The sequence below is a fragment of the Argiope bruennichi genome, chromosome 6 (assembly GCF_947563725.1).
Source record: "Argiope bruennichi chromosome 6, qqArgBrue1.1, whole genome shotgun sequence".
Taxonomy (NCBI): domain Eukaryota; kingdom Metazoa; phylum Arthropoda; class Arachnida; order Araneae; family Araneidae; genus Argiope; species Argiope bruennichi.
In genome coordinates this window covers 19,892,659-19,907,832 of record NC_079156.1, presented here as the reverse complement: position 1 = coordinate 19,907,832, position 15,174 = coordinate 19,892,659, and the positions used below count along the sequence as shown (strand labels likewise).

The window sequence follows — 15,174 nt, the reverse complement described above, 5'->3', positions numbered from 1 at the left end:
GCTGAAACGTCCTCCGGCTGGTGTGGTGCGGAAGTTTGGAGTGGGGGTGCCAGCTCAGCTGTCGTCCTCGTCATCTAGCCACGGTTCAAAATCACGAGATCCATCCCAAAATAGCCCTAGTGCTGCTTAAAAAACTGGACCTTAATGTAACTAAACTAAATTGAACTATCCATCCTATTTAGATAGACAATATTTTTTAAAAAGAAAAGTAATTTTACATAATATATTGCTTCTTTTAATTTTGATATATTTGAAAATGCCACGAGTTAACAAAAATGCACAATATTTTATTACGAATGGCAAGAGGTGCAGGACATTAAAACCGAATGTTATAAATAAAAGAATTCTAAACAAGGTTTTGAATTTGATTGCCAAATTCATCAGTGAAATCGAAATTAATGTATTGTAGATGTTAATTAGACCATTTCAGTTCAAACAAAATAAAATTTACAGTGTAGTTTATTTCCGTATAAAAAAATTGTAATCAAAAACCATTTATATAAAGCTTTCACTATAAAACAGTTTATATTAGTTTTCCGCTTTCTAAAAATTTTGCATCTTTGAAAATGCTTTATTTTTCGTTTTATATTTTCGTTATTATTTAAATGGGCTGCACTTATTTCTGTGGATTAATAAACATTTACTGAATAGACTTAAGAATGATTTCCTAAATATATTAATTATAAAGAAATTAATCAATAAAAATGAACTAGAATTTTCTTGAGTTTTTAAAAATATATAAATATACTAGCATATTATTGTTAATTTAATTACAACTATTATTAAATATGAAAACGATAAAATTTCTATTAAGTTTTTACTTTTTCACTGTTCTTCTCAGGATCCCGAGACTAGAACTTTTCGACGATTGTACTTCCCTAAGGGTTGATACGTAGAAAAATGAGTGGTTATTACTCCTCTTAATTCCACCAATAATCTTTCACTTTATTGCTAAATGTAAAAATCTCCTCCTTTCAATTTTCTCTCATCCCTTTATCCGCGATTTATATGGACCTATTGTTTTATCCAAAACCCTTTTACCCTTTTGTATAAACGTCCTAATGTTTTGTCTCCCTGGCACTCCATAAGAGTATGTCTGCGAAGCATATACCCTCCTCCTCTCCGTTGGTTTTTTTCAAATTGTTATAAACAGTAGGAAACATTTAGTGAATAATGTTTTGGCGATATTTTTTCCCTCCAAAAGAAACATTCTTAGGATGCACAAAATGAGTAAGCTTAATTTCATTCATCAATTATATTGGACCGTATCGAAATGTTTTTATTTTTTCCCCACTCTTTATTTTTGTAATATCAGTTTTCCAGTATCAATAATACTCATCTTTAATAGCGAATGTTAACCTGTATCAATAATTTCATACAGAAAAAAAATTATATGATAGTATTTTCAGAATAATTATATTACACTGATATAAGTTTAGTTTAATTATATTAACGTCCCGTTTTAAAGCAATACTAGGGCTATTTTGGGGCGGACCTCGTAATTTTGAACCCCGGTCAGATGACGAGGACGGCCCCTCAGCTGGCTCCTCCTTTTCCGCGCCATGCCGGACCAGCGGGTGGGCGTTTGACCGAGATGGATTTGGCGGTCATTGGGCCCGTTTATACGGCGCTTCTTCGGTTCCGAAGGCGAAACCTTACCATCAGGTCACCGCGGCCCCTAATATTACACTTAATCGCAACTATAATATTACCCTAAGAAATAATAGTTATATACAAATTATCTATTATATCGACTTATACGCATGAATTAACGTGTAAGCGATAATTAACACTTGCATATCAAATTGCAAGTAAATCATACCCAGTTTTATTTTGTTGATGTACGATTTTTAAATCTGATAATTATTTGCATTTAAAAATATTTTGAATAAAATTATTATTATTTATTGATTGATTATATACAAAACTCTTAAAAGTGCTTTACAAAAATGCAACGTGTAATGAAACGTTCTCAGAAAAAAAATTCAGCCTGCATTCTAAGCAATATTAATATTACGAAAAATTGATATTACTTAGAATTATACTACTGTTTATTTAAATTACAAAAGTTTCGAATTACACTAAGTAAAAAAAATATTATCGATTTTGTATGCAGCATATTAATATTAAAATATTCATTTATGTTTTTTAATCTATGGAATAGAAGAATAGTGTAACCGATGTGATACACAAAGAAAAAAGTGAATATTTTTAAATGGAAAATGCAAGCAAATATAATCTTAAAATATTATATATAAATCTCTACTTTGTTTATAAAATTGTGATTTGTTAGAAATAATGCATAAAAATAAAATGCAATTTATATTGCAATGTTTAAGTTTTAAAAGAACCCTTTAGAAATTTATAAAATTTTAATTAATTTTCACATTTCAAAATAATTGCAATGCAGATTTTTATTCATATTATCTATGTAAATGATTATAAAATTTGTGATGTTTTGTTTATGAACCGAATAACACCAGCAGAAAATTTCATAATTTATACTACGTCGTAATATTTAATTTAATAGAGTCTTTGGCAAAATTAGTGAATTATCATTTTAAGTGAAAAAAATAAAATAGAATTATGATACAAAGTCGCTTTTAAAGTACAAGCAAGGACAAAACAGCAAGAGAGCAACCTTGAAGGAGGAGATAAATAGTTCATGATTGCAACAGGCGGTCGAAATCAAAGAGATCATTTTCAGCAAACGCAGTTGAAAGAAGGGGAGAGGATCTTTGAATTTTTCTCTTTGTAAGTCATATTATAGAGAAAATTTATTCTCTATAATGTGTCTTATAAAGAGAAAAAAATTACTTACAAAAAGAAAATTATAGAGAGGGAAAAAAATAAATAAAGAGTTTCTTCCTGAAACCCAAAAGTTAAAACCGCACTTCAAAACTCGAAAAGTAAAGTTGATGAAATTTTAGAGATGATACTTCTCATAAACGGTGGACAGGAACCTTATGACGCACATTGTTTTACATCACTATACTGATACTTTCAGAGTGTGCCGCATTCATAATATCGAACATTGAATATCGTGCCCTTAATAGCAGAATAAATGCACTTGCGCAATAGTAGAAATTGATACTTCTAACAGAACGTTCTTTTCATAAACTGTAAAGGAACGAATGCGCCTTATTCATCACAATATTTGTGCAGCGGTACTTTTTGAAAGTTTTCTCTCCTCGAAAAGAAGTATATGGTTTTTTGCTCAGTTTCTGCTGAACGGTAGTTGCTGAAACTCTTTAAAAAATACTATTAGATTGTTGATGGATTCAGAGATCACATTCAAAATTTATTAAATTAGAGCATGCTCTTGTTTATGCACAGAAAGTTAAGGTCTGCTTTTTCACAATGCGGCATTGCCTATATGCTCGCACCAATCTTGTAACTGAACTATATTCGCTACTATCTTATTATTTCAACAAGTAATGTTTTAATGCGCATGCGCATTTGGAATTGAAATTGAAACTATCTATTGGGATTTAAATCTAGTTATACGACAAATTATGAATCTCATCTTCACAATTAATAAAAAGGAGTGAAACAAAAGTTATTGTTCTTAGTGTTTTCAAGCGTCTAAAGCGCGACAACTATTTTAATATATGAAGCGATCACGCGCAAGCACAATATCCAAATTTTTACTATATGATATCCTTTTGATATCCCGCTAATTTCGTACAAGTTGCAACAAAGGAAAGATTTTTCAAAGCAGTTTTTTTAAAACATCGTTGGTAATCATTTGTTTTTATGAACTGCTTTGTTTTTATACTTGTAAGTAAGACATTTTTAACGAAGTTATTTTGGTATTTATTGCTGTAACTGGCGAAAATGAAAGTCGTCTGTTTTTGCAAAACAGTTCTTATGTGTTCGTCCAGAAGTTATTAGTATTTATACTTGAAGAATATATTTTTTATGTGTGTGTGTTCTTTGAATTTATGTTCGTTATTTCATCTAATGAAGATTTTTGGAAGATTCACCTTAGTTCTAATCTGCTGTTCAGTGATTACCGAGACTTCAGAATATATATTTTTGTCGTAATTTTCTGTTAATTTCATTTTGTAAAGTTTAAATTTTATCATATGTTTTGTTCCGTGATTTATTTTAAACTGAAATGACCTGGCTTCTGAAATGTGTAGTTGTTTGCTTTTTACGTATATGTAATGTGTTATTCTAGCTTTAATTACTAGAAACAATAATCTGGTATTTATTATTTCACACTTCTGGAAATAGTTCCTTTCTTCGTGTGGTAGCTGACAATTTTACTAATGTTAAGTCTATTATCTTAATATTGATTCTTATAGTAAAATGTCTAATTTTGTGTTATGGATGATTTTTTTTTAAAAGTCGGACCATCACTTTTTTAGATTCTTTTTTAAATTAAATTTTGCCTTTAGTAATGATTCAAGAATCAAAATTATTTATTTTATTTATATTTTTTCTGCTTATTTAAGAAATAAAACAACCTTACTATCAAAATTAAGAATGATATAATCATGTAATTTATCAACTATTTTAATTTCTTGTTTCCTTATTACAGTATTATAATGAATTTTATTGAATTTGATAAAACTATTAAGTAAGACTTCTTGAAATATAAGTTGTAGTTATAGTTATTTAAGCTTATATAACTTATTTTTTAAAAAATGTTTGTCAATTTTATAAGATTAATATTAAATAACTGAATGTTTATTTGATTAATATAACTTATAGTAATTACTTTCTAAACCAAAAGTTATTTGAAATATATCATTTGTAGATCAGATAATTTTTTAGATTTTCTTATACAATTAAAAACAAGCCAAAGAATAAATGTAAACTAGATAAGTTTTTAATTTTTAGTAAAACTTTTTACTCAGAATAATTTAAAAAATTTATGAATGTCAAGATAATAAATTAGTTTCCTTTTTTTCCCTTCCAAATTTTTATTGGGAATTAATTTAATTTTTGTGTATATGTTAGTAAATTAAAAATATTTTATTTGAGTATTTTTGTTTTTAATTATATTTTTTTTAATGTATCATCTTACTGTAGGAACAATGTCTGAAAATAAGTTATTAGTTTGTCCATATGATGAAGCACATAAAGTAAAGGCAAGTAGAATGCAACTTCATATTACACGATGCAGATTGGTATGTATTCAAAGAATGTGAAATTATTAATTTTTTTTCTTGTAACTTATGAATCTGTGGTAAGCTAATCAATGAAAACTTATCAGCATGAAGAAAGCCTTGAACAACTATAATCCTGGTAAAAAATGTAATGAGAATTTATATGCATTTTGTTATAGAAAAATATTCATGAAATTAAATGACTTGCATTTTAAATATAAAGTTTCATTTCACAAAGCATCAATTATTAAAATTTAAAACAGAATTTTATTCAAACCTAATTATTTTCTTAAATTCATTGGTATCATACTTCTAACTTTTTAATAGGTTGCAATGACTATAAACCAAGGTCTTCAATGACCATGGATTTAAAAATATATTGAAATAAAAAGTCTTACTTTTATAATACAGGAAAGCTCTATTAAGCTTTGATTATATCTGCAATTTTAAATTTTATACTTCAACAAATACCTTCAGCTATATTATTTTAAAGGACGATGTGTTCTAGGCTGCAGAACTTTGGTTTTGATAATATAAGCAATATGCATTTGACATTTGATCCTGGCAATGATCTGCTTTGTATGTAGACCTGATATGCTTTAAATTTATTAGAACAAGCATTATCTCACTAATATGTATAAAATATTCTGCTGTTTCATATGTGACTATGATTCAAAATTTGACATTCATCCTAAAATATCCCTTATGCAACTTTGAAACAGGACATATACAAGAGATCTATTGTAATTGCGCCCAATAACTAATTTCTAATGTTAGAGATAAAAATATACTCTCAATTTTAAAAATGCTTTAAAAGATTTGCATTTTCACTCTTTTACAACTAAAATTAACCAAATGAAAATTTCAATTCATTATTTTAAGCCAATTAACTTCTAATCAGAGCTACTTATTGCTTAGATGATCTTACTTGGAACTGCCATTGAAAGGATCTCAAATTTGATACATACTTTTTTTTTTCAGTTTTGATTGTTTGTGGAGTGGAACTTTTTTAATTTTTTTATTTTAGATGGTAGTTAAAAATATTTTTCTGCACATGACTGGGGTTTGTGTAAAAATTTAACTTTCATAACTTTTGCATATATTGATTGAGGCAACATAAAATGTAATTCCTCACATTCTTTAATGCATTTTTCCAACTAGAAATATATATTTAAGTAAAACAGTTTAAAATTTATCTATGAGAAAACCATAATTAAAGTGCATATCAAAATTATTTCATTAATCGGTCAATTATTTTTACCTTAGAATTTTCAGCTCTAAAGAGATAAAATTTCTGTTTTATAAATTATATTTTTGTCATACAATAGAATGTGTGAATAATAATCTAAAGATTTTTTAAAGAATTTTTTATGAATATAAGAATAAACATAAGTTTATGCTTTATAACTTAAACAAAACAAAAAACACATTTTTCTTTGGTGGGATTAAAAATATCAATGTAGATTACAGACCTATTTAATTTAAAGGTCAAAAGAATATTTTTAAAAGTCTGGAAAATGCAGCTAAAACACTTATAAAAGAACAGCAGAATTTTAAATGACATAGATGCTTAAAAATTGCTAATCATGTATAATTATTGTTTCAATTTTTTTCCCTCTGTATAAGTTTTTTTTAGAGGGGGTAAGTTTTTTTTTTTCATAAGATCTATCATAATAATTTTTTTTTGTATTTTACAAATTGTTATTATCTAGAATTTAAAAAAATAAATCACCTTTTTTTTCTGTAAATATCTTATAAATGCATTTTGGAACAAAGTGATATTTGTTTTCTACTAATTTTATCTATATTTTTAATACTATGTCAATTTTTCATGAAAATATGATATTAATTAAGAAGTAAATAATTTTTTAGTTACATTTTCTAAAAGGTAACAAATTTTTAAAATTCAGGAAAAAATATTTTGAAATTCCTAGTCTTGAAACTAATAAACTTTTAACATTTTGTTTAGTACTCTTCAATAATGCAATATTAGAAATTATAAATCTTAAATTTTAGCAGTTTCAAAAATTTTTCAACTTTTTTAAGTGTAACAATCCCAAAGGAATATAGTTGGTAAAAAAAGCGTTTGTGTTGATGCATAGGGTTAAAATACCATTGATATTCAGTTTATATGTAGTCACAGTTGAATGGATGGAAAAGTACCTTTACCTCTTCAGTAATAGCAATGATATAAAATAATACAGCACTAGACCAACTCATCTTGAATAATTTAAAAGTATTATATATTATATATGAAAAAAAAAAAAGAAACATTTTGTTCAAACTGAAGTTTTACATTAAATTTCAGATATGTTAAAAAATTATTATTATTATTATTATTATTTATTCATGTTTGTTGAACTTCTATATATCATATTTGAAATTTCATTGGAAAAAATTAAATATATGAAATTTTTGATGTATAGAAGTACATACTGAAAATGACTATGCAAAGTTAATTTTTTTAGGGTTAAAGGGAAGGCTTTAAAAAATTGCTATCAAAGAAATTTTCAATGAAAAATCACAAATATGTGTTCTATTGGAAAATCTGCTGGCAATGTATGTTTATAGTCCTTTTTCTGTCATAAGCATTTTTAACCATTTGTAATGAAAGAGATAAAACTCTCTTCAAATTGCCAACCTTATCACAGTTTGAAATATTCCCATTACTTGTTTTCAAGGATTCCTATATTTGTTTTTCTCATTATCATCATTGTGTTTCTTTATCAGTTATACATTATTTTTTAACCAATGGCATAATCAGCTACAATTAAATTTTGGGAAGAAAAAAGGTAAAAAAATTGTTAAATTACTTTCCTTTTTATTTATTTATGTATATATTATAAAAGAATATTCATTATTTAATTTTCAGGTAGGAATGCATAATATTCCTTTATAAATTTTGTTGTTGTTTTTGAGCTAATACACATTATACTTGATGTATAGAAACTGTTTTCCTTATGGAAATCAAATATTCTTGGGGAAAATTTTGTAAATAAAATGTTTGAAGAATAGAAGTGTAATAAATGGGAAATTCAAATTTATTTAATTTGCATTTTTGAGATGTACGGAAAATATTGTTGGTGTTTGAATTTATTTATTTCTGTTTCTTTATAGAATCATTTGAATGAAATTAAATTCACCTGTCCTTTTAATGCTACACATGTGTTGCCTTACCTGGAAAAGGATTATCATTTATTACACTGTCCCAATAAGGCTCCATTAGACAGGTTATTATCAGGTTAGTATACATAAAAAAATTCCTTTGTTTTTGTTTCAGAATAGTTACTAATGTTAAAAGATATTTTCGCTTATAATCTCACATATTAATTTCATTGAATATATTTAAAAAATCATAAATAAGATGCATGCCCATAAGATCTTTAAAAATGGGAAAACAAGAATTATACCTTTATGAAAAGCTGTTTGGTATTGATTTATGGATTATTATTATTTATTAATTTTGAGATTAATTGATTATTTAAAAAAATATGATAATTTCTTTTAACTTGCAGCTTGGATTTGTAAAATGTAGATGATCATTTTCTCAGATTTGTTTTTAAAATACTAAAATAATAAAACAAGATGATTATGATTGTTATCTTTTGAGAACTGTTACCTTAAAGATTAGTAATAGAAAGTATCTTTCTTTGATAATCGTATCTTTTTTTTTTTAGAAAATTGTAAGTAATTCTATTTTCAATAGACTATTACCCAGTTACAGCATGTTGTAGACATTGTATAATGGCCATTCTTATGCATCTATTTTTATTTTGCTTTTTTTATACAGATTTTCCTATTAACTACTTATAGTATTCAGTCCATGATATCATTCAGAACTAAATGATTTTGGTGAAATATCAACTGGAAGTAGACAATTTTATAACATTGATAGCTTCATTGAGTAGATAAGCAGCCTATAAAGTATGATTAATTTTTCATCAAACAATAATGTCACTAAGTTTGCTAGGAAAAAAAAACCCTTTCCGACTTTATTGAGAAAATTTTAAGAGATAATTATTGAGTATCTTGAAAGATTCTACATATTCTTTCTAATTTTTTTAGTAGTTTTCGATTCAATAGAATTCAGGTCACCAGCAACTTGAAATGTTAGTGCTGCTTTATATAGCACCACCAATGAATTGGTTAAAATTGAATGATGGCATGGTTGAATAAGTCCAATCTTTAGCAAAAAATATTTAAAAAAACACATTGTTTTTTTTATTTTTTATAATGATGGCATTTCATTGTTTCATTCTAATGTTTTGAATCTAAATGACCATATAGTTAGAGATTTCAATATGATTTTCATTCGCAGGAAATTTATCTCTACTTTACTTTTTTAAAAATTAAATATCTGTAATTTTTATATCATGTATGTTGGTGTAAGCGTATATATATCCTTGCTTTTATTTAAAGCTTGATCCTTGCAATAAAATCAAGCTTACACCAACACCAGTTGTTCTCTATAGAAAACAAATCTTCCTCTGCTCTTTTTAACAGTATAATATCAATATATAATCTCTCTCTCTCTCTCTTTTTTTCTTCCATACTCAGCATCCTTTGCTTTGATTTAATCTGAAACTTGAGGAAATTTTGTAGATCTGCTATATGTTTTCCTTTCTATTATTATTTTTCTTGACTTTAATTTTTTTACATTATGAATTTGCACACATACATACATAAAAAACACTATATTTATTAAGATATTTTTAAATTGATAGTTGTCATTGTAATATTAAGCACTTTTTACATTTATTTACATGCTTCTTTCCCTTTGGTATTATTCAATGAAAATGTTTAATCGATATTTTGTTATTTATTATGGATATAATAATTGATAATTGTAAGTTGGATAATGACAAATTGGTATGAAATTTGGCATTTTTATAATTTCTGAAATTGTCTTTTAGAAATATATTCAGAATCATAAAATCATAAAGAAAAATGACAAAGTGTCAATGGAAAGGATAATTTCCATTATTATTATTATTATTATTTTAGTATTTTTATGGATGCCAGTAAGAAAGTCAATTTGCATTATAGCATATACAGACACAATGTGTTTTTTTATTTTTTTTATCACAGATTATATTTTGCTTTCTTATGTCAAAAACTGAGGCTGAATGATTCTGATATTTTTCTGTCATATATGTGGTATATAAATAGAAAGCATAGAAATCATCACATTACCAAAAATTTGACCATGAGAGTGTGACAAATCTCTGCCTTTCAGAATACCCTGAATCTGATAAATGTATTTGTAGAATTATGCTTGGTTGTGAGCATGATAAACCAACAACACTTTGTGCTAGAAAGATGAAATTTGTTGATTTCAGTTAAATTTTCAATGGAATGTATCGGCAGGAAGCTTGTCTGTCCAAAATAAATGAAATTGATAACTATAAAATGTCAAAAGTTAAATGGATTAAATTTGGTACATGTTTAAAATATCCAAAGTGCAGATCTATATTAAATTTTGAATAAAATCTATCGTTGGCCAGCTACTGTGCATTTACATATTCTGTACATTTGCATGCATCTGCTACTGTACATTTACATTCTTTGTACATTTGAATAAATATTCTGCTGTGCTTTTATATGAATGTAAATAAGATAACTCAAACCACAACAAATAAAATAAATGAAATTTAATATGTGATCTGTTATCTAAAATTATGATCCTCAATTAGTCAAAAAGAAATTGTCCAAAATGCATATTTGTTATTCTTTGCTCTATTACAAAGCACAAAATGCTCATATGCAGGATTCGGAAACTGGAAATATGAACATTCATGGCATTTGTGATCTTATCCTATGCCCATAATTTCTATGCAGAAGGGATTATTCCCTATCCTTATTAGGAAGTATGCAAACAAGTTTCAGAAAGACCACACTACAAGTGGTTAATATAGAGAAAAAACACTATTTGAATGCATAGATCACAAAGAGATTAATTCTATAATAATCAGTTTTGCTTGAAAATGAGCAAGAATTGAGTTAGTTTTGGCCTAATGAAGAATTATTTAAACTTTTACAAACTTTTGTTTATGTATAAAAATTGCATAAAGTGTAGAAATTCAGTTGTAGTGAAAATGTGAGGGAATTTATATCTCTTTAAGGAAGAATTTATCGCACAAAAATATTGCTAAATCAGCTTTAAATTGCATTAAATTATAACCTGATGCTATTGTGTCAGAAATAAAGTTATTATTTGATGATAGGTTTATATAAGATAGGATTTGTGCATATTTAATGAGCTGCAAAAAGAAAATGTCTCATTCAAATACCTAACAAATACCTAATTTTGATATGTTATGAAATTGAAATTTTCAAACCAAAAACCTTTTAAAAGAAACTTATTTTTCTATTAATCCAAATATTTATTAATTTTCAAATAAGTTTAGGTCATTGCCAATTAATAATCCTAGTTATTTGTTCTGATAATGTAATTAATTGCCTTGCTTTTATATATCCATTTATTTTTACAAGTGAATTCTTATAATTATTATTCTTAGTTTTGTTATTAGTCTTTTATTATTGCTAGGTTTTCTTTAATTAAGTATACTAGCTATAGAATTAAGATATCTGATGAGTTTATTATATAATTATTTAACATTAATATTTTTATTTTAAAAATTGCAAACAAAACAAATGACCATTAAGCATATATTAAGATATTACTCCCATATTATATCATTAAAAGACTTCATTTCCATGATTCATAGTTTTCTTATGGTCACCTTTCTATGTATATTTGAAATATTAGATTCCTGTAATATGAAAGTATTAAATAGTGTCTTTTGTAAGTAATATACATAAAACTTTTGAATTTCCTTTACAGAGTCCCTAGACAAGAATAATCCATTTAAAGGACGAACTGCTGTTCCAAGCTATTCAGAAGCTCTACCTATGAAATCAGATGAAATTTGGGACCTAGAAGGTTAATTTTAGTTTTCATATATAATGTGTGTAGTCATAATTAAAAAGAAATTATTCAAAAAATACTTATCATGGAGCCTGTTTTTAAATTCCCATTTGCTCCTAGAATTTGTACTGGAATATCTTGTCTTTAATTAATCCTTGTCTTAATTCTTCTCTTAAATCCTTGTCTTTAATTGGAAATCATGTGAAGATTCCAGACCATCCATCATTGTAGGATAGAAACTAAACATAGTACTTCATTTTTAAGGGACTTTTGCTTTGAGTATTATGTTTACTGTCTTTCTGTTTTGGTTAATTTTTAAATTATTTCCTTCACATCATAAAGAACTGGAATTATATTAACAAGGAAAATTAAAGTATCTATTTATCTCATTTATAATTTATATAATCATAATGTTTATTGAGTGTTTGACTGGTGTTGCCCTCATAGCTCAAGTGTATGAAATCTGTAAATTGTAAAACTCATCTAGCTAGGATTTAATACTATAAATATTGAACCACTTCTATTATTTTATAAAATGTTTTAACTTGACATACAATGTTCAATTAAATAGAATAAATTTAATTTATTAATTGAATGTTTTCAATCCTTTCCAATTTTAGTCTGTTTCAGATTTCTTTATGCACATTTATTCTCCATTATTGTTAGTGTTTTACAGTTATTTTCAGGCTGCTTTTTTATTTTAGCAGAACGAGATGAACCAGCACCAGGATACATACCTACTAAAGAACGACCTCCTGGATCTATTGTTGAACCAGCACCTTTTCTTGGTGCATCTGCTAAAAGGCAGTTGTATCAAGAACTTCATCAGAAGTCTGAGAGCATTGATTTCAAGTACAATTCAAATAATCTATTTAATGTGGATGTTATTTATATTTGCAATCTTTGTTTAGTACTTTGTACTAAATTGTTAGTACTTTGTACAATCTTTGTTTAGTACTTTGTTTAGTAATTTTTAATATACTATATTGGTTTCACATTGTGAGCAATGGTTGATTTTAATAATATGAATCAACATTTGCAGAATTGTTAAAGAATTCCTAACTTAACTGTTACCTTAAATTTCCCTTCAGTTTTGCACTACAATGCATATTTAATAAATTTTGATGTTTCCAAATCTAAAAGTAGTTCCTGTAGCATCTCTGTAAAAACTCTGCTAATGATGATGAGTAAACTCTTAGATTAATATTATTTAATATATTTTATAGTTGTTTATTGATTATTTACTAGATTCCAATTATTAGCTCAAATGTTTCTTACCTATATTTTAACTAAACAAAACAAAACAAAATTATAAACTCTGTCCTTTATATTCTAACAGTATGTTTCATTCTTTTTGTTGTGGAAAGAAAGCAAAAAGACAAGTTGTAAAATATATTCATTCTATGATTAAAATCTAAATGTCTGTCCAATAAATTAAGATTCATCCCAAGAGAGCAAACATGTTATTGCCATAATTAAAAAGATAAAAGTACATAACAATGTAAAGAATGTACCTACAGGTTATAATAGGAATATTTTTTTTTCTGTTTCTTTTAAGATATAAACTTCAGACTAATATATAATTAATCTTTCTTTATTTGGGCAACATATCTATGAATATCCATCCGCATAAAGTTGTCTAACAAACTTTACTTAAATATTTATGCTAATGTTTTAAATGTGTTATATTCTTACAAAAGTAGACTAAAACATTGATTAAAATATATTAAATTTTCAGGTTAAATTTAAATTCGGGTTCTTCCATACCAGCTCCTATTCCAAGACAACCAAAACAACCAAGTGAGGTTGGTATTTCAGTACTTTTTATATGATTCTTATTTATATAAAATTTTGTGGTATACATAAATCAGATTTGCTAATTTTCAAATCATGTTTGCAAATATGGTATGAAGTACCATAGTAGATTAGTAAAAGAGCTATGTTTAAAAATGCTTATTCATAATTTTCATGTCTGTCAAATATTTACTTTTTACATGATGATAAAGTAATCCTCTAAAAAGGAAACTAGCCATAATTAGAGCAAAGACATTCAAGATTGAACGGAGTGTCTAGAAAATAAGCTTGTATAATAATTCTTTTCAAATGGTTTTTGATGAATTTTTAAGGCAGCTTAAGATCTGGTATCCTGATATCGTGATGTTTGTTTATCATTGCATGTTGATTTTCATTGCCAATGTCCTAATTAGAGATTCTAATATATAGTTTGAGGAGTTGCTAGCACTTTTTAGGGATTAATGATGTTGTATTTACAATAAAGCATTTTGGGTAAGGTGCCTTAGTTATGAAAATGTATTAGTGTTTAAAAAATTATTTAGTGTTTAAATTAATACATTTTTAATCTCCTTATCTGTTTCGATTGTTTGAGGCTGCTCACCAGGAAGTCATTGCTAATTCCATTTTTAACAGTGTGTTAGTTCAATAAATTAGATTCAATTTATTTTGAAATTTTTCTCAAAAACATTCTAATGTGCCTTAATTGTAATTCTACTGTGATTAATCTACAGATATTTTTGTAGTCTTGGATATAAGCTCAAAAATAAATTTAATAGATTTAATTGAAATATAGAAAATTTTGATTTAAACTATTAAGAATTATGATACTCTTTTAGATGTTGAATTCATCTTCATGCACATACATTTTCTCAGTTCTCGTAAACTTATCAAGTCTGTTTTTTAAACTTGATCATGAACTTTTTAAAAGAGGACTTAAAATGTAGTTTTTCCAATTAGAGATTCCTTTTTGTCTAGAGTCACATTATTTTAGTAATGTAAAATATTCTGCCAGTCATGAATTTAAATTTTCCATTCTATTGATCATGTTGTATTAATTTTTCATTCTATTGTGTTACAGAAGCCTGAATAATTGGATGTCATCTTGGATGTTTTTCTTATAATGTCACAATAGTTTAAAGTTAATTATTATTTAGTTGCTTACAAAAAAAATTTTTAAGCAAGTAGGAGTAAAAATTGTAAAATTTCTTTCATGAGATATTAAATAAGATAAATTTTATCAAAATGATCTTATACAAACTGATTCATTTAATTGTGATCGTAATGTATATAAATAAAAAAAAAGGTCACTTTTATAATTTTCTTTACTTTTTGCTT

General features: G+C 26.2%; 1 protein-coding gene across 7 annotated transcripts in view; it reads left to right on the top strand.

Moving 5' to 3' along the window:
• LOC129971441 (uncharacterized) overlaps positions 1 to 15,174 on the top strand; it is a 33,730-nt gene that overhangs the window by 8,360 nt on the left and 10,196 nt on the right. For 2 of the 7 annotated variants that reach the window (XM_056085205.1, XM_056085209.1), the window contains exons 2-6: positions 5,041 to 5,138; positions 8,235 to 8,358; positions 11,962 to 12,060; positions 12,750 to 12,897; positions 13,784 to 13,850. In XM_056085205.1, the coding sequence (XP_055941180.1) occupies positions 5,041 to 5,138; positions 8,235 to 8,358; positions 11,962 to 12,060; positions 12,750 to 12,897; positions 13,784 to 13,850 (536 nt within the window). The other 5 variants (XM_056085203.1, XM_056085204.1, XM_056085207.1 and 2 more) reach the window with 5 other exon arrangements.